This window comes from Neodiprion fabricii, chromosome 1 (assembly GCF_021155785.1).
Source record: "Neodiprion fabricii isolate iyNeoFabr1 chromosome 1, iyNeoFabr1.1, whole genome shotgun sequence".
Lineage (NCBI taxonomy): Eukaryota > Metazoa > Arthropoda > Insecta > Hymenoptera > Diprionidae > Neodiprion > Neodiprion fabricii.
This window is the reverse complement of record NC_060239.1, coordinates 4,517,167-4,537,624: the sequence shown is the minus strand read 5'-3', so window position 1 is coordinate 4,537,624 and position 20,458 is coordinate 4,517,167. Positions and strand designations below refer to the sequence as shown.

The following is a 20,458-nucleotide window of genomic DNA, read 5'->3' as shown; positions in this document are numbered from 1 at the left end:
TGAAAAAAAAAAAAAACGGGTGCGTGTATGTATAAAAAATTCATGTATAATTGCTAATAACCAAAGCATAGAAACTTAGATTTTGGTTGTGAAAGATTCTGCCGAACATAAAAATACCTTTAATGCAAACGAATAGAATTTGAATACCATCATCAAAATCTGATAATCAGATCCGTTCGAGCATGGCCTCAAAAATCCTCTAAATTCTCTCATTCAAATTTTGCCGCCGATTTATGGTAAGAACTGAACTCATAAAAATACTCAGGTGTCTGTCTTATCGACTGTGCGTATACACGAATTGCTCAACGTGTGGCGCTGGCAACGCTCGGGTTTCTACGTTAAGGTTCATTCAGCACAGTAGTGAATTTTATATGACACTAGTCATAGTTTGTGGATGATTACAATTTCCCCGTAGCTCAAGATATGTCAGTCTGCCCAAGGCATATGAGAGAGATAGAGGAAAATAAAATTTCTTTTTATGAATACACCAGAAAAATAATACAATATTCATTTGATATACCTGTCGCCGAGTGTTCATTTCATAATCTACTAGTGCTGAACTGACAGGAACTGTGGTTTCCCAAGTTCCGTGTCACTTGGAACCCGATTAACTGCATTGAAGTTTTCTGTGTACTGTACTTTAGCAGCATATGCATCGCGCAATGTCAACAATGTAAGGTAAACAATACACCAAGTAATTATGAGGTGGCAAGTATTTCAAAATCTTCAATAGACAATGAAACTTCGTTCCTTGTCATTTTCTCATGTGTCACTTCAAGATAACCTCTTATTGATGAAGAATATGCGGATGACAGTTACTTAACAAAATTCAGTCTTTTGTTGCTCTTCTTCAATTTAGTCTCAGAGTTTTGGCTACACATTTGCCACGTAACTAGTGTAGAACCTTCATTATTACAAAATAATAATAGAATGTACGTAATTACATGAATATACGCATTGCCCCGAAATATTTTATCTGCAATTTCAAACTGCAAAGCGTGGAAATGATTTTTCCCATTAAATCGAGCCTTTGGATTCACTTACAGTATATATTTCACTGTGCGACTAAATTGTAAATAAACATAGGTGTATTCAATACTGTATAAACAAATCGATTGTTTAAAATTAGTTTAGCATATTTGTCACACCACGTTTTTCGTTACCATGTACAAAGTTCCGTTTCAAATCAGTTGATGCTGCAACGGCACTTGTATTGTGCACAAAAATAAGTCAGTGTGTTGCATAGTAGATTATGACTGTGACAAAGGTAATTAGCATTATTATGCAGCCAACAAATTTTCATTTAGTCTTCAGTCCTGAATAACAGACGCATAACGAATTGATAATGCAAGCTAATACGGACGGTATTCAGAGTTTTTATAGGAAACAATTTACCATCACATAATAATTTTGTTTCAGTCAGTCACAAATCAATGTGATTCTATTTGGTCTGGTTTTCTTGTTATCTGTGCATGATGGATAACAAGATAAGAAATAGAACAGTATAGAATGAGACCTCCGGGCTAGATATTCGTTTCATAAATTTTATAAATTATGTAATCTAAACAAATAGTGTGGTCTATTTAATCTCCGAACCACTCTACTAAGACAACAAAGGCCTGAAGATGGGTTCAATAGCTTTGGAAGAGTACGATCTCATGAAAGACTCAAAATATCGAGTGTAAGTATTAATCACATTTTTTGCACCCTTAAAATATATATTACGATATGTGTATTGAATTACATAAACATACAGCAAAACACACTTACCAAACAGTCAGTGTGAGTTAAATGTCAAATTCCGTCTGGTACTTGTTATACTTGTAACAATTGTAATCAACACTTCTATCCGACGTATGACTCATTCTTGGTCTGGATCTCATTTATCACACATGATTATTATGCATACATTGTCTGTATGCAATATTATATTTATATATTTATAGATCGATGGTTTTCTCAAATTCTATATCTTTTTTTTCACAATTCACCGCAAGTTAGTAGTATCAGTTTAGTGATAAAATGCGTGATAACATTATATACGCATTCTCAGAACCCGATTAGATTTTATCTATCCTCGTAGTACACAGTGGACGAGATTAAGACCTGTGAAAAATGCATCATCCGCTTATCTATACTTAGTCTGTAAGCTTTTCAATGTGGGTCCTTTGTTATCTGTGTCAAATAAATGAATTTCCATTATTATTTCATTCTTCATTTTTCAGCTATGTTTCAGCAGTGGATAAAGCCCTTAAAAATTTCGAATACACAAGCGAATGGGCAGACCTTATTTCCGCTCTTGGAAAGCTGAATAAGGTCCTTTTGAGTCATATGAAGTTTCCTGTCATACCGAGAAGGATAAAAATATCCAAAAGGCTAGCACAATGTATGCATCCTGCACTTCCCTCAGGTGTTCATCTCAAAGCGCTGGAAACGTACGACATTATTTTCAAATGCATGGGAACAAACAGACTCAGTCACGAACTTTTCATATACAGCGCTGGTAAGTTGGTCCACTTGTATTCAATTGCAGCTAGTTGGTTGGCTACATACATGTACATTAGATGTGGATTGTAATCATGCATGAAAGTGTTTGTTCATTTAGGAATGTCAACATTAATAGCAATAAAAATGCAATTTATTGCAGATATGAAAAGACGAAGTATATTTGCACGGAAATATCACAACTACATGTAAATAATATCTACAAAAATGCAGTTATACATTACATTGGCATAAATTTATGTCACTTTCAAACCAAATAAAAACAATTTATGAAAACAATATTTCGAAAATTTTGCCACAGTCACGTAGTCGGCAATCAAATATCTTGAGAAGCGTACCTGATTCACATTCTCGTAATCGTTTATCCTGAAACCTTTGAACTTGATCTCTCATTTAACAACGATAAAAATAATCTCTGCTCTTTAGCAATTGTTTCTGACACATGAGTGCATCCAACTCCGATAGTATAGTATAATCATCCCGTTCGCAGTAACCATTTGAAATATGTAATGTCACAATATGATGATTTCTCACACGGTTATTGTGACCTTTTTTTTCACAGGACTCTTTCCATTACTGGGTCATGCAGCAATGAATGTTCGCCCATCATTATTGACAGTTTACGAGACACATTTTGTGCCTCTTGGAGAGAGACTTCGTCCTGGATTGAGTGGGTTTCTTAGCGGTGTTTTACCGGGCCTTGAGGAAGGATCTGACCACTTCGATAGGTAAATTCACTTCAAAACACTGTAGTTTTCTGTAGTTCTTAAGACAGTCAGAACCTGGTTTCGTCTATATAATTTATCTCAGACTACTGGACCACTTACCAACGATATTTCTTTTATTGTCTTTAGAACAAATTCTCTTCTGGAAAAAGTTTGCGATGGGGTTTCACCGGAACACTTCTATGCGTGTTTGTGGGATTGTTTGGCGTCAAATTCTGGGATTCGTTTACCAGCGATATCTTTTGTGCTGGCTCATTTCAATAGGAAATTATCCATGGAAGATCAGCTGTATATCATGGGTACAAACATCGACATTATGGTAAGAAATTTCAGTGCTTTAAGAGATTAGTTCCGAGTATTATTGTCAATTCAATTTTCGAGTCCTGTAGTTCTAGTATATTTTCTGATCCTACTAATATTGAAATCTGCACAAATTTAATAAAACAGTATAGATTATCATTCCATATATTTACCGTGTGCTCTGAATGTTTTAACTAAAGTAAATATTTTAGTACGTGATTGTACCGAATTTGGCAGTATTATGACAATTTCCTTCTTTCCTTTTCTATGATAGGTTGCTGCTTTATGTGCTGGAGTTCAGGATAGTTCTGTTTTAGTACAACGAAGTGCGCTTGATTTGTTATTGGTAGGCTTTCCAGTTCATAATAGCCAATTAATACGAGAGGATATGGTATTATTACTAACAGCTGCCCTAGTCACTATATTGCGAAGAGATATGAGCCTGAACAGGTATTGATTGGAAATAGTTTGTTTCTCCGAAATTCACGCAAAAAAAAGTGTTTTCTTAGTCAATTATGTGGTGCAAAAATAATCTTTGTATTCCAGACGACTTTTTGCTTGGCTTTTGGGAACGGAAGTTAACATGTCCATTTTGAAAAAAAGAATTGATCCAGCAGTAGCTGAAGCATCCGCAACATACTTTGATATCTTCTCCAAAGATATGTTAATTCAAGCGATAAAATCTACGCTTAGGACTGTGTATAAGGAGAACCCACAGGACTTAAAACCATACAGAATTCTAGTTTCATTATTAGATAAACCAGACATTGGTCCGGTAATTCTAGACGACATCCTCTACGAAGTATTCAGGTGAGTTATAGTATTTTTGAATGACAACAACTTGTTATTTGCTTGAAGATGAACCAGTATGACATAATACATTGGTTCTTTTCACTATAGTGAAATTACTCTGAAACATGTGTAATATACTTTCAGAACACTTTATAATGCATGTAAAAAATCGGATAAACCGGTAAAATCGAACGAGGTAGTGAAATCTGCGAATCTTCTATTTACAACGTTGGAGCCATCTTATGTTTGGGTGCATTGTGGATATTTGTTTGAGAAAGCTTGCTCAGCGAGAGTAAAAAGCCTGGAGGAGATTGAAGAGAATAGAGTAAATCTGGTCGGTAGTGGAATGCCTAATCTAATAGAGGTTTGCATTTTAACTGAGTTTCTGCTAGACACAGTGTCTTTGGATGCCTCTTTAGATACACCATCCGAGCATCTACCAGGCCTATTCTACCAAGTAATTAACAAGCTTTCCTGCCACACCGATGTCTTATCACCTAATGAAATTGCCAAAAGTCTTGGCTTGTGTGCTAAAATTTTATCCAGAGTACAACCAACCATAGCTACTTCTCATGTGGACAAAATAGAGCCTGAAACAAAGCTAGAAGTAATGCTTAATCCGGGTTCACCTAACACAGCTCTTGCAGACAGTTCATTGACTCCTATACCGCTGGAAAAGAGTCAGTCGGATAGTAAGTTAAATAAAACAGATATGCTCAATAATTTGGCAGTGGACAAAAGTCCGAGTCCGAGGAGACGGGCAAACTCTGGTGGCAGTGGTAAAAAAAGTGATAAAAAATCTAAGAAAAAAAGCAGTAAAAGTACGTCGAAGCTAAGCGACAGTTATACCATTCAAGCAGATGGCAGTAACATATCTGTAGTGGTGAGTGAAGATGTTAAACTGATTGCCCGCAATAAAAGTATGGACAATCTAAAAATTGATTACTCTGAGACAAACTTGAATAGTTCAGCACCTCAGAGTGAAAACTTGACTCCTAAAAGTTTATCGAGGAAAAGTTTGACCGGATCAAATGGATCGTTGAACAGAGGTCCGTCACCTGCTTTGCAAGCGCAAAATTCAATGTTGGAGAAATGCCTAAGACAATATGAATTGTTTTATGTCAAATTGGTGAGTAACAGAATACTGACTAAAGATAAAACGGTTTCCGACATGTTTGAAGATTTAGTAATTGTCTCTCCGAGAGAAAGTTTCCAAGAACGAAGTATACGCCTGGAATCTTTATTGACTTCAAGACTCAGTTTAGAAGATTCCGGATTTTTTTGTCAAGATACACCTTTGCACACTGAAATGACATGCTTGAATTTCTTGCAACTAAAAAATGGATCAATCAAACGATCGGAATGGGAAGATGCGATGAAAATTGCGTCAAGCTTGTTGGTTGAATTATCAACATTTCCAACCTATTGTCTCCCGGGAGATGGCATTTTGCTAGAAGAAGAACCTAAAGGGCAAGTTGTACTGCCAAACTGGTTAAAAGTCTTAGTGGTTTGCGCCTGTTGGTTGGGGAGAGAGCCGTCACTCCAATTAACGAGTATGGCAACCTTATTAGATTTAATTGCTTTATTGAAAGCACAACGAGATGTGAAGCCTCATCCTCAGAGTGGAGAGGGAGTAACAACAGTTGTGATGGTTCCCTTGTTGAAAGAATGGCACATCAATATTTTAGAACAACATACAAACGTGTTTCAAGTAAGTTGAGCTCAGCTCGAACCTTGAACTTGTTAAGTGAATTGCTGGTTAAGTAGGTTGAACTAAAAAAGGAGATTTAATTTTCAAGGTACTCGCTCATTCTTTATGGCATCATCTTGGGGAACTGCCTGCTCACGAATACAGAATGCGTTGTGTTGAACTGTTACACGAATTGCATCATGCACTTCATAATTCCTGCGATGCTGTTGAGGATATAATAGGTACAACTCTGACGTGTGACAATCTGGAAAAAAGAGTAGAAGCATTCAGCAGATTTGCAACACTATGGCATCTAGGTCGAGATGTTGAAACTAATCCTAGATTAAGAGGATGCTTGAGGACGTTTGATAAGTATGTTCACAGTATTGAACATTTAAATAATTTTTTCAAAATGTAAAAATCTTATAAAAATAGAAATAGTATAGTTATTATTTTGTTCTGACAGCTTTTATTCTCTTGTAATTACAGATCTTTGTTGAAAATGTTAGATAATCTTCAACTAGCATATAATTCGCCACTGAAACTTCAAGCGCAATCCTGGTTGCTGCATTCCTTATTGCGTGGTGATATTTCACGTATTGTTGATCCTGTGCTGACAATGTTACTGGACCCTTCCACTTGTAGAATGAGCGTACTTCACGTTAGCATTCAACATAGCAATACAGTACTCACTAAAAATGACGTGGTTGAAGAAAAGTCAGAGCCACATGACGATTTTGAAGGTGCTGCAAAGATTTACGCTATCAGTTCTGTCGATGGTAATGTTATATATCACGTTAGCGATTCTACAGATGATGCTAAGTGGAAGAAGGGTAAAAAGAAAGTCAAATTGATAAATCCTGTTAAGGCAAAGAGAATATTCGCTGTGACAACCTTGGCAAATGGTGATAAAGGTAGTCATTTTATAACGGAGAAGAATCAGTTCATGAAAGAATTGGAGGTACCACCAAGTATTTCGGGTAATAATAACATATCCGTCTTTGTTAATCCGTTGTCAGTGAACTGTAGTGCAAATTCTAATGACTCCTTGACTGAAGACGAGTCTTTGCAAAGTGTTAAAAAATCTAGTTTGACAACAGAACTTTTAAAAAATGCTACTAGGTTCAAAAAGAAAGACTTTGATAAAGGATCGACTGCAAGTTTGGATGAAAGTTTGTTCGATTCTGCAAATTCTAGCTTAAAAATTAAGGATAAAAACGAAATGAAGAAAGCGAATGGCGATGTTGGATCGTCATTAGACTCTATTACGAATAGTTTTGATTCCAGTAGTCCTGAAAGAACAAACAAAGTACAAAAACCGAAAAAAGGAATGTTAATTCCTGGTAGCTCCAAAGAAGTTGCCGGCACAATAATGACTGGTAGATACCAGAGTACAAATGAATTTTCAACAAGCTATGAAACACATGATGTTCCGGGAAGCTTTGAAGCAACAGCTGAAGTTCCTAGCTGGACAATGGGAGATGAAGAGTGTGAGTTGGAACTAAGTACTACTGCTGAAGAGTATTTCAGCAATTCCAGTGGTGTCAGTATTGTTGAAGATATTCTTAACGAAGTTATTGACAAAGTATTGCTACAGTGTGATGTTATGGAGCCAGTTAAGCCTGTGAGTATAGATTATCAAAATTAAGTTCTTACCTGTGAAGTACAGAGCAATGGACAGTATAAAACCCGAGAATTTCATATTATCAAAGTTTTAAATATTTATGTATTATTACAGTCAGATGCATCGGTACAACTTGATACAAACTCTAGACGCACTTCTGGTGTCGGCGTTCACAATCTTCACTCTCATATGCTGCTTTACTGCGGAGTTTATGACTCAACGAGAACGCTTTATGCATTGCGTACTCTAAGAAACGAACTTTTAACAAATACAAGAATGTTCTTGTGCTCGGCAGCGACAACCGGTATTGCAAATACTACAAAATGTACAGCACTACTAAATTTATTAGCAAGACATAGGAAAAGTGTATTTGGTCGAAACTTTCATGGAGACATAGCGAACAGCGAGTTTGTAGCAGCGTATAGAAGTAGCATGTACTTGGAGGTTTTGATTAGTGTTTGCTTATACTTTGCCAGAAGTTATTATCCCAATTTAGGACAAATGAGACTGACCCAGGAGGAGATTGCTGGAAATAGACAGGTAAATTTTTGTATACGATTCATTACTGTGACTTGCTTTTTACAATACCTTAATACACTACCTTCAAATAGAATCAAGATAAACTAATTGTTATGATTATTTTTCTATCAAATATAGGTTCAGTTAGCAAGCGCAGAGCTTTTAATGCTTATATTCTCTGAACTTATTGCCATTGTTCGAGATTCTGGAAAAGGATTTAGTTGTTACATAGTTGACTTATTGGCGAAATGTAAGGTTCAAAAGGTCGCTCTTCATTGCTTGGTATCAAGCGTCCTAAATATGAAAAATGCCCAGAAAGAAAATGAAGATATTTTTACTTTCACTGAAGAAATAGTATTGTTTAATGACCCTGTGACTGACACTTACGTAAACAAATGTAAATACAGAGCTAGTGATCATACCGAAGCCTTTCAAATACAATTACTAAGGTTGGTGGCAGTATCCTATGATACACGAAATAAAAAAATGTTGACCTGTAATATTTAAATTTGTATATTTTCAGGCTTTTGTTAGCTCTAATTATGCTTGAGCATCAATGTGGTGTGCAGAAAGGGGAAGAGGTTACTCCAACTCAGCCAACTCCTTCTACACCAACTCGAAATGCACCAAATTTGACTGGCAGTGCACTTAAATATATACCTGGAGCACCATTACCTCAGCAGCCAATGTTCTTAGCCAGTATATTGAGCGCCTTGCAATTGGTTAGCATTCCTCATTTCTCAATTATATAAGTTTGTTTCCGAATTGTAGTCATTGCCACTCTCTTGCTCTGTTAAGTAAATATTTTACACGAGTTCTCGTTCTGATTATTTCTCTGTAGGATCACATGAGGCATTTACATCAGCATTGGACAACGCTGGTCACATCTAGCCTTCCATTTATGGGATCATCTCTCACGCAAATTGTGACATCTGTAATTCACCAGCTTTGTTATAATATAGAACATCTAGCATCTTATTACGTCAGTGAAGAGGCGGCACTAACTTTAAAATTGAAAGATATAACTACTGTCGAATGCTGCTTACCGGCAGATTACACTGTTACTCATTTGGAAGCGTTGACTTTTCTACTTCATTACTGCTTACTTGATAACTCGCAGCAACTTGGGTATTCGTTCAATCAACCGCTGAGTGGAACTGTTCAAACCGGAATTCCTGGAGCAAATCCTGGGCAAATATTCAATAATCTTATCCATGTGTTCATGCCCAGCCCACTTTCACCTGTGAGTAGTAAATCTAATATAATGATTTGAATTCATCCTTTGCATTACATAAAGTAGAATAGTACCATAACTTTGTTGAGCAAGTTATATTGATGTACAGAGATTCAAAATTTCAATATTGCATAATGAATATACAACCGGCCTTTTTGTTTTTCAGGAAATAGCCAGTGGAAAGGATAAGGCTGGATTGAGTGAACAACACTTACATGCAAGAAGAACAGCTTTGAGTCATTTACCAAGAATAATAGCTTCTCTTTCGGCTTTGTGGCAAGCAGTACTTGTCACTAAGGATAAGTAAGTTTTCTGCTAAACTTAAATCGAGTTTACAAGACATATAGATGAAAAAGAACAACATGACAATCGAACAAATTATTAAATCAAATGTATATTGACAGCGAACAGGCAAGTTGTGTCGTGGGTAGCCCCAGGGTTGTTAAACATCAGCTACTGGAACTCTTATCTCCTATTTCGTTTCATCATGGTGTTAATTTCCTGGCTGCAGTTGCAGTTGCGTGGCATGAAAGAAGACAACCGTCGGCTGCGTCAAAAAAGGTTCACTTTTCAAACAATAGGTCCAAATTTCAATGAAAATTTGAAAATATTTGCAGTCCTTTTAATGTAATACGTTTTATCAAAGTATTGGCGATTGATTTGTGTAGGTCTTACCTGAAGCCTGTCCAAACCAACAAGTGATGGTCCATCTAGTCAGCGCTATTCGTGTTATGCCTATTGATACACTTGTACGCACTGTGCACCAATTAGTCAAATCTCCACCACCGATTCACGGCGTAAAACAAGATTTCTCTCTGGAAGTATCGGTCTTGGAATTGTTGTACGTTTACATGCAGAGTAATACATCACAATCTCTTGTTGAATCGTGGGCATCTTTACTTGGACTACTCAAAGATAGTCTTGCATTAACTGCACCTGCGCAGTTCCTGTTACTCGCGATATTAAATGAGTATATACAAAAATGTCCGCCTATGCAAGAGAAAAAAGATATTCGTGATCTACAAGATATCACAGCTAAGGTACGTTTAAGTTAAATTCGTTACGCATTATCCAAGTGAATCTCTTCCGAGACTTAAAAAGATGTCAGGAAAACTTTGTTCCTTCTTATCGCGTTTCATTGTGTATTTTTATTTTTTACAGCTGGTGGAATCATGCTCTCAAATAGCCGGAGCATGTCTAGAGCAAACAACATGGCTAAGACGAAATTTAGCTGTGCGAGAAGATGTTTTAGAAGTTGCGGAAGGAGTGTCTGAAGGTGATTGATCAAGAATAATTATCCCTGAAATATTTTTTGCCCAAGACAAGGTCGCTCCTTTACTGGTTTCTTTTTTTTTTTCATGTGATTACATTTCAGTTACCCCTGGTACACCGCCTAATACTGCCTACAGCGTTCAGGCTCAGGCTGTCTTAGCTGAAATTTTGGCACCCCTTTTGGATGTTAGTTATGGATCCCAAGAGAAAGAGCGAGTAGTTACGCTGTTAACCAATCTCATGTACAATATTACACCATATCTGAAAAATCATACGTGAGTTTATATTTTGATTATCATGTACGTTGAAATTTCTGATGAATTTGCTGCAATGAACAGACGATTTTTATTACGGAGACGAAGTCTTTACCGTCACTCCTTGGTGATACTTATGAATTTGTAACTAGAGCAAGGCAAGGTTCAATTGTGATAACTGTTACAGAATGAGAAATATTGCATCATTCACTGCCTGTTCACAACTACTGAGCTCACTTTCCGGCTACCAGTATACTAGAAAAGCATGGCGTAAAGATGTTCTTGATTTACTACTCGATCCTGCGCTATTTCAAATGACGCCAGCGTGTTTACCCTATTGGAGAACTATAATTGACAATTTAATGACACATGACAACACCACATTCAGGGATCTAATGAGTACGTATACTTCTATATTGATCTACTCGCTGTACAAATCCACGAATACATACGATAATTTATATCACTGTTGGCTATTCAATATTGGAAAATACGAAGTTAAGTATCGTGTATTTATCTTTGCAGACAGAGTATCAATGGCACAAAGTAGTGGAATTAGCATATTTTCTTCTAAGGAACAAGAATATGAGCAAAGAGCCCAACTTCTAAAACGTTTGGCATTTGCTATTCTTTGCAGTGAAATGGATCAATATCATAAATACATGCCCGAAATTCAAGGTAACGCATATTGTATAGATTATCAAAAGTAATTAAAAGTAATAAATGTAAATGTTCCATTGCGAAGCAATTACGTACTACCTGTAACACTATTAACAATTCACCAACTTTTTTCACTATGCAGAACGTCTAGCCGACAGTTTGAGGCTTCCTCAGGTGATCCCATCCATTCAGGCTCAAGTTTTCCTGTGCTTTAGAGTATTGTTACTGCGAATTTCACCTCATCATGCTACGTCCTTATGGCCTGTTATTGTCAGTGAACTGGTTCAAGTATTTTTACACATTGAACAAGAGTTGAATACTGATACTGAAGAATTCACGTAAGTTGTACCTGCTAATACTTTCTCATGTAATAATTGTCACAGTACAATCTATGAGTCAATCACGTGCCAATGTCTTTATCATATATTCATTTCACGATAAAATCTGTGTGCGCCATGAAATTTTTGTTCGTCTACTAACAAACGTATAAATTCAATTAGAATTATCTTGAAGTCTGAGAAACTTGATATGTGCTTCATCCAATTTGCACATCCTTGATTGTGGATGAGATCATCTTCAATAGATCTCAAGATTATAGTACTCTAAATGATGTACAAGTATTACAACCTAAATTCATTTATATTTTCGTCTCATCCAGAACAGATCAGGAACTAATCGCTTAATTTGTCATTAGACAGACTAATAATACGTGTGGATGTAATTAACTTAGTTCTGCTTATGTGATTGCTGGGAATTTATTTACGTTTCAAATGACAGAGCCTTTAGGCTTTTCTAATTTGGTGTTGGTAATATTTAACTTGTGCTACAGTAGTGAATTCTTATGCAGCAATATACTTATATATATTGCTACTATACTTTTCACCAATGGTTGGTTCGTAATTTTACAATTGTAATCTTATTGTACAACCATAATGCAAACTATCCTTAAATTACTTGCTGCTGAATAAGTTTAAATGTTTCTTAATAGCTCTAATCTACAGAACATTGCCATATTTTTTTTTTAATAAATTTTTTTTACAAATATAACGAAAGTTATACCTTGTCAAGCTAAATTTGCAAGTGGTGATATATTAACTGTTAATATTTAGATACACTGACATACTCCACACACTAACAAAAATGATTCCTAATAACGTGATGTTTTTGGCTCTGTTTTGGCATCCGTGATATGGTTGGATTTGTGGTGCGACAATGATTTTGGTGGTTGGTGTTGGGCAACAGTCGACACAACAGGTAATTAGACCCAGGTACAAATAAACTGTAACATTGATAAATTTAGAATTGCTTAGCATACTCAAGGCATGAATAGGAAAGCAGTATTCTATTAGGAGTGAAATTCATTTGCAGTTATGAATGTGGTACTTGAATTTTGAATCTTCTGATTTTACAAATTTCTTCGATGCTATGTTCCGTATCGTACAAGTCGGTTGGTTTTTTTTTTACATTTGATTTTACACATGTCTTTATTTTTGGCTAAAACTTATTATAATCTGAGATTGATACACGAATGACTTGTAACAAATATTCACTAAAGTTTGTGTAACATGTTCGTCTTATTCTAATTTCCGGTGCTATATTTGGACAACATTGATATGTGGGTTTCATGAAGCATTACCGTTATAATGTAATTGCTATAATAATAATGTTGCATACATATCTTTCAGGAATAATACGAATTTCAATTGTACTTTGTGTTGTCCTTGTATGATTTTGGCTGGCTTTTTACCATATAACATGCATTCATACGAACCAAATTTCATGTACCGTTGGCTACTTTTAGTGATTTTTGAATATCAACCAAGTTAAAAAATTGCAATTGTTTTTAATTTTGTTCATGTAGCTCTCACATTAAACTTTTATCCGCATTGGATTCCTCATGGGCAGTAAATGCCAGTAATGGTCTTCAAGCTCACGGACACCCACACTGGCTACAACTACAATTAGCTACTGCTAAACTCTTGGACCTCGCATTGCTCTTACCTGCGCACAGACTTCCGCAGTTTCAAATGTTCGTATAACAAAAAAAATTTAACGGCTTATTGTTATTGTATAATATATACATACATATATATGCATATACATATATATATATATATATATACTTCAATAGTATTTTGCTTCTTTAAGTACCTATTTATACTCTTATTCATTAATATATTTGATATACTTAGGTATCGATGGGCATTTGTGGGTGATGCAGCATCAGACAGTATACAGAACGGCGAGCGTCAAACAGATTTTGTGCCTCACATTACCAGAATTGCAAGGCTTATGGACACTAAGGTATGTATTCATCATTCTAACATGTGAGCATTTATTAAAGAGTACTGTGAAAACCTAGTTGAGGTCATAAACAGTATTTTATGAATTGCGTTGCCTCACATTTGTTTGATGATTTTTCACTCTATGCGAATGACATGAAAGGGAATGTTTGGAACAGAATAATAACTCATCAACAAAATAGGTTATATTATTCTCAATGTTATAAATTTTTGACTTAGCAGTTTTATTTTTCATAAATGTTTATATTTTCTTGCTATTGACACATTTCTAGTGGTACACATAGTTGTGAGTTTTCGTCAAATACATATGCTTCTTTACACTCGCATCCACTTATACATGGCATGTAACAATCAACTTCATTCGGGTTAGAGCATGTGAATTGACAAACGCAGTGAGACCAAACAGATCTCGCATCACACTTATTTAGTTTTTTATGTCCCATGAAATCTAACTCATGATAATCGTAACCAGGTATTCTATGTTTTGTGTACTGATACACTCTTTCTGGTGATTGTAACCATTTGAGATGTTGATAAGGCGGTTTAATCACTTGTATGGATCCTTCGTCTTTCTCTAGATCCAAAGCTATTTCCTCGTTCGCAGCATGTATATAATTTTTATTTACATCATTTTTAGATATTGCCTCCGCATAATCATTTATTATGTAAAAATCATCTTGGGTAGTATCTACTTGTTTTTTAGGTTGTTGCATAGGTCTGATATCATTCGATAAAAATTCATCGTAAACACCATAGTCCTCGTAATCTGAATCATCTACGTATTCTGCAAACAAAAGTCACTTTTAGATTAGGTACTATCGCATACTTCAGTACCTGACCGAAGTATTATTACCTAAGTAAAGTATTAGGTATTCAAATAGTTGGAAAGATTTTTCTTTGGTACACTTGAGACCCACTACTAGTAAATATCCATTAATTAGATAACAGCATTTTATCTAGCCTATCTATCGCTTGACGAAATCTTAACGCTTGTTATTACTTGACAGATTTAAGTGATGTTATCGTTGTATAATTATTTATTATTACATCTTCATTCACAATATTCGTTTTATTCTCATCAATTAATATCAACTAGACTCAATTAAGCCTAGTTAAGCAATTATGGCCCTGTTTATTAACTACGCCATTACACCCGTTGCTACAGGTTTCATTTTTACTGAATAATCATACAATATTTTAGAGGTACACAAAAAAATATCAAACCGTTCTACATTAGTTACGCAAATGCCCTTTGCTACATCTTCATTTTTCACAAACAGTTTTTTATCCATACATTCAGAAAGTTTCAAATAAAGTGTGACAGAGTTTTTGAATATTACAATAACAGTAGCGAGTAAAGTTCTGCTAATGCACTTCCGAATCGGGTTCAAAACTGCAAAAATGTTGTGGCAAAATATCTTCAGCATACTGACTAGTAAAGATTACAGCGCACAACTTAAATTCAAGGTCATTCTCTCGTGAAGTATTAGTTATAATGCACTAATAATTTATTTGCTTTCTGCATTACTGCAAAATCACTAGTCATAACAATGAAAATTATAAATAGTGCTTATTGGCATTGTTCCTTTAAATATACATACATTATATTTGCATTCAACAAGAAAACTCTGTACGCCAGGTATTCAACTGAGTAAAAAAGAAAGATGATTGTTTCAAAAATCGAGAATCTTTCATTAGCATAAAATTAATCTTTTCTAACAGACTTACGAGAAATAGTTGTCGACACGTTTATGCTCAAAATCAGCATACACACGTGTTTGAGTCCGTTCATTCTGCCGGTTAATTCTGCACTGACTCGTTGACTCTGTTCATCATTCACTGTCATCTGATGTGTATGCAAGTCTAGTGCCTTTATTATTCATTATTAGTTTAGCCACATAGGTATATGGATTGCTTTATACAGTACTGGTGAAATCCAGTTTTTCTGAAAAAAATTCTCTAATATTTGAGACTCCGTTACGTGAAACTAGGGATTGAATAATTCGTAATCCGCGTTATGTTTTTCGGCAATTTTATAGGTAGAGTAATCAAATTATAATTACTCTTTATGTTACGGAGTAAAATCCTGTTGTAGAAGTGTTTGACAATATCAAACTGAGAAAGCTGCATATTATTTGTTATTCTTTATAGTCCGCTCAAATTGTCAGCACACTGTAAAGTATACCAATATTCTTAAAGATTCCAAATCTAGTGAAATGAAACAAAAAAATTCATTGAATGTGATGTTAACATTTTCTTATTATCGCTTCTCTAGGATTTAGCCGATATAGAGAGAGATTAACACAGCTTTGGTTGATACCTTGTGAAAAACTAAATTTATATAAAATGTGACTCGTGGTGCACTTAAATATTGGATTTGACATTTAATGAGTCGGCATTCACATTGAAATATTTTAACCACAAAGTAATTAATCCCGTCTCTGATTATGCGATTGTTATTTTCATTCAAGTTTTCATTTATGAACAGAATTATACGAACTTACCCCTGCATGACCTAGTATTGCATATAAATACGATTATCAAGATCAACTCTCAAAATTAGACTAATATTAATATTCAACACGTGTCTCCAGTCTTTACTCAAATTGCAAATGGCTGCAAGACTAGTACAATCTTTTAATTTAAAGCCTGCTGTTCTGACATTTCGAACTCACCTTCTCTTATCCCATGGTTTAAAAATAAAGTTTCCTTAGACTACATCTGGAACCGGTCCAATGTATACAGGTCGAATAAAATAGGTGCTCTGTGCTTATCTTCAAACGGTTGCATGTTTGTTTTAAATTTTATTAAAAGCGTTAGATTTATGCTTTATTGCTTTCGTATATTCTGGGCTATTCATCTATGTTTAAAATGAAATGTAGTTATAAGTGTGTATTTTATTAGTCATAAACCTTCAGATCGAGTACGAAAGAGATTCCTATGCTACACATACTACAATTGAATATTTATTGCATACGATAAAAAGTTACACTTTGAACAAAATAATGAATTTTCCAGTGCCTTTAATTCCATCGTATTAAATTACAGTATGGTGGAGAGGTTGCTCCGTTGACATCGTCACCTGGCGAACTTCTACTGGCATCGAACAACATTCGCTCGTTACAAGATCTGCACCCGTTCTTTACAGCACTAAGTCGTAGATCGACTGATTCACATGAAACATTGAATATCAATCAATTAGAAGCAGTGATCGAACAAGACTTTCTCGAAAAGATGCCATCCGGTCTTTCGAGATAGTAGAACATATCCATTTTCAATAATTAAGGTTTTTCTTTATGAACTCGATTTGGAAACTAGCAACGATGGTGTTAAGTATAAAATCACCAGAGCGCCAAACTTTCAGCATTTTTTTTTATCGAAGTCGCTCTAGGAACGGGTCGTTTAGAAAAATACATTATAATATTAAAAATCAATATTTATTCAGTTGTTAATAATTCTAAATGGGATGTCAAGTTTTATATGTCACGATATATTTGTCGATTCTCAATAACTGCAAACCCTTATCTTTGAAACTATGTCATATTCCTGCATACTAGAAACTGCAACTTGAACCAAAATTATAGATTCAACCTGCTAGTTGTCTTGTGTGTGTTAATTTATGACATCAATCCTGCGAGTATATTTAACATTTACATTTTATTCAGGAAATAAATTGTATAGTTAACGATATGCCACTGTTAGTAACTCTGATGTGAATTATATTTATCTTGCATGTATCTGTGCTCTCTTTACTGACAGTTGGCCCGATTGCATCCGTATTGTTATTCTTATGCTTTTATCATCATTAATATACAGTTTGTGTAATGACTCTGAATAATCAGTACAGGTTACAGGAAATTAATTGAGGTACGGAATATTCTCGTGAAATATTTAGTCATGAAACTATTTTCTCGTATCAGTAATTTTACATGTTCTCATATTCTTCCGAATAGTTGTTTCATTGTAAACAGAAAGTCGAAAGTTTTACATCAATTCTTATTCTGATTTATATTTAAAAACACTACAATTTCATGTGAAATTGTTTACTTATAGGGGTTATGTTGAAATAAGGAGTACTTGAATAATAGTACAATCAGCAGTAGCAATAATTAATTAATTCATTCATTCAATAGTAGGTGCGTGATGTTTAATCAGCAGTAGCAATAATTCATTTGTATGATCTATTGTCAGTAAAGGTTGTTATCATGCATTGCTGTGGTCTTACATTTTTGTTAACATTGCTATTGCCGATTGTGCTTATTATTTTAATACGATATGTGTATAATAACGGGAAACAGCAAATAATATGTTTGGTGATTCACAATTAGTAAGGTAGTCGAGGATCTAGTTCATTAAAGTGTAGTTTATTTCTCACTATCGATTATTGATTTCGATTATCAAAGCTTAGGCTTGCCTCCTCGTTCGGTTGTGAGTAGTTATGGAAATACTTGGTGTTTCATAGTGGCTTTAGTCGACATTTTTATGAAATGTTTGATTGCAATGCTTTTGAAACACTTGGTGCAGTTAAATAGGATCAAACAATATAATGAAAATTTATCTATCTCGATACAATTTTATATTCATGAATGGATATCGTGTGATTTCTTTCTTTTCTTGTTTCCAATACTTGCTAATGACTGGTAGAATCTTTAAAATACCAAGTATTAAACGAAGAGACATTAAGCTTGTGCCGAAGTTTTAATTATATACGTAGTGCACATAATTTCACAAAAACACGTTTAAATAATTAGACAGTTCTATTGTTAAATTTAAAGTAATATAATATTTCAGAGAACTTAAGTTTGATGTACAATAAGTTGTAACGTGCAGGTACATCTCAGTGATAGACATTATGACTGTTGTATTTTTATTTCCTTACGATTTGAAAATTATTTTGGCCATTTAAATAAGTATTCGTAACTTTAGGCATTGAAATTGTTTAAAGATATTTGTATTAGGACTTTGCTAAAAACGAGCTAGGAATTGTATGAAGGATAAAGTATGTACTAGATAACTCAGGCTGTATCATCGATGTTGTTAATCAAGATGACGAAAATATTTTTGTACTTTAAAGCAGGCGAACGTATAAAAGAGTAGAAGTTGCTCATAGACATGTAACTGTACATAGGGTGTTGATCTGAAAAGTTGATGTCTTAGCATTCTGAATATTTTTATTACTTTATTCAATCGATGACCGAAGCTAGCGAAACATTTTACTTGTTTATTATTAGGTGATATCCCAAAATTTTCTCAAGATCAAGTCGAATGAAAAAGCATGTCATTCGATACAATTACGCTTGGGAATATATCTGGGTTACAATATGTTCCTATACATTTAAATCTTCAAGAGATCGTGAATAATTCTTTGAATTATTTCTCAGTCGATTTAAAACTTTTTGTCTCGTTATCCTCCTTACACGTTGAGATTTTATTGAAGTTGGTAACATTAAATAGTGAAAGTATATAGTCTGAATTTTCATTCCGTCACATTATTTACATGATGTTTTATGCATTTTGTTTATACTGTTCATTCATCTTACGTCCAGTTTGTTGACAATAATAGATCATCAGAGCGTCATATGATTTTAAAATTGAAGGCTAAAAAACATTGTCAATTACAATTTTTTTTCATGCAGTTGTAGTACAATTCTGTAAAGACAATTATTTCTATTCACTGTGCCCCATGCATCGAGTGAGATTGAATGTATTTTAACAAAATGAAAATTAATTGTCACCCACTTTTCAAGCACCTCTTTGAACAATCTTGATCATCGAAGTAGTTTATAAATGTACTCTACTTCACAAGCTCATCGAATAGCATCTTGTAAATATTAATCCCATGAAGAGATAAGACAAAAATTGAAATACCCTAATTATTGTTGACTATGCGCTAAAAATTATAATCAATTATTGTATAGTAATGGCAAGGAAAATTTTATGACCTTCCAAGTAATCATACGTCAATATTATTATACACATTAGGATCAATATATTTTATCTTAGTGAATGTATACGCTATTTATCGATATTAAAATTTAGAATGCTGTTTAATTATATTTAGCACTGTCCGTTCTTCACCTTTGTCCAATTACCATATTTATTTCAACAAAATTGCATTATTCTCAAACGATCGAGTCATTGCATATTCAATTTCACTCATTTCTCAGAAGACAGAGCTATCTAATCACTGTGCCTGATAACAACAAATGTTTTATGTAATATTTTTTTATTATATTCGAAAAACATGATTATTCTTGAACAGATAATTAATGAAAGTACATTATAGAACTTGTATACATTATATAATACATGAATGACTTGAAGGCTAAGATCGTGTTACTCGTACACCGTGTTCTTACTTATCGTTAACTCAAGTCACTCAAGCTACTCTTTTTCATACAACTTTTGACTAGGAGCAGCTGTAAAAGTAAATCGTGTTTTATTAAATAGTATATTGAAAATTTGAAACGAAGTCAAGTTCTTTTACATGGTAAGCCAGTATGTCATATGTCACTTAGGCAGTTAGTTCAGTATTTTCTGAGGTATCAGAACGAATATGGATTTCTAGTTAATATTGTTT

At 34.4% G+C, this 20,458-nt stretch overlaps 2 protein-coding genes across 4 annotated transcripts; one reads left to right on the top strand and one right to left on the bottom strand.

Annotated features, from left to right (window-relative positions):
• The first annotated feature begins 2 nt into the window (after positions 1-2).
• On the top strand, positions 3-20,107 carry LOC124187711 (protein dopey-1 homolog). Its single transcript, XM_046579770.1, has 26 exons — positions 3-678; positions 1,420-1,681; positions 2,226-2,503; positions 3,068-3,233; positions 3,360-3,549; positions 3,805-3,980; positions 4,077-4,340; positions 4,467-6,033; positions 6,122-6,384; positions 6,502-7,636; positions 7,751-8,176; positions 8,294-8,604; positions 8,679-8,877; positions 8,997-9,398; positions 9,556-9,692; positions 9,794-9,950; positions 10,058-10,429; positions 10,551-10,665; positions 10,765-10,936; positions 11,103-11,314; positions 11,441-11,593; positions 11,718-11,913; positions 12,818-12,829; positions 13,437-13,604; positions 13,768-13,879; positions 16,927-20,107. The coding sequence occupies exons 2-26, from the start codon at positions 1,626-1,628 to the stop codon at positions 17,134-17,136; spliced, it is 7,449 nt and encodes a 2,482-aa protein (XP_046435726.1). The 5' UTR covers positions 3-678; positions 1,420-1,625; the 3' UTR covers positions 17,137-20,107.
• LOC124187737 lies at positions 14,086-16,537 on the bottom strand. Of its 3 annotated transcripts, none has more exons than XM_046579808.1 (4): positions 16,383-16,537; positions 15,942-16,086; positions 15,607-15,823; positions 14,086-14,662 (listed from the first exon to the last, which is right to left on the bottom strand). In XM_046579808.1, exons 3-4 carry the CDS (start codon positions 15,722-15,724, stop codon positions 14,133-14,135), a joined length of 648 nt encoding a protein of 215 aa, XP_046435764.1. In that variant the 5' UTR covers positions 15,725-15,823; positions 15,942-16,086; positions 16,383-16,537; the 3' UTR covers positions 14,086-14,132. The 3 variants fall into 3 exon arrangements, with proteins under 3 accessions (XP_046435764.1, XP_046435765.1, XP_046435766.1); XM_046579809.1 differs by having other exon boundaries at positions 15,942-16,050; positions 16,383-16,532; XM_046579810.1 differs by lacking the exon at positions 15,942-16,086 and having other exon boundaries at positions 16,383-16,516.
• Positions 20,108-20,458: the final 351 nt, after the last annotated feature.

What these genes read in the sequence shown, in the direction of transcription:
- LOC124187711 (XM_046579770.1), top strand. Translation starts at nt 1,626, where the DNA reads ATGGGTTCAATAGCTTTGGAAGAGTACGATCTCATGAAAGACTCAAAA. An exon ending in GTACTTGTCACTAAGGATAA is followed by an intron (nt 9,693 to 9,793) that starts GTAAGTTTTCTG and finishes GTATATTGACAG; the next exon opens with CGAACAGGCAAGTTGTGTCG. An exon ending in TACAAGATATCACAGCTAAG is followed by an intron (nt 10,430 to 10,550) that starts GTACGTTTAAGT and finishes TATTTTTTACAG; the next exon opens with CTGGTGGAATCATGCTCTCA.
- LOC124187737 (XM_046579808.1), bottom strand. Translation starts at nt 15,724, where the DNA reads ATGACAGTGAATGATGAACAGAGTCAACGAGTCAGTGCAGAATTAACC. An exon ending in CGTGTCGACAACTATTTCTC is followed by an intron (nt 14,663 to 15,606) that starts GTAAGTCTGTTA and finishes TTTTGTTTGCAG; the next exon opens with AATACGTAGATGATTCAGAT.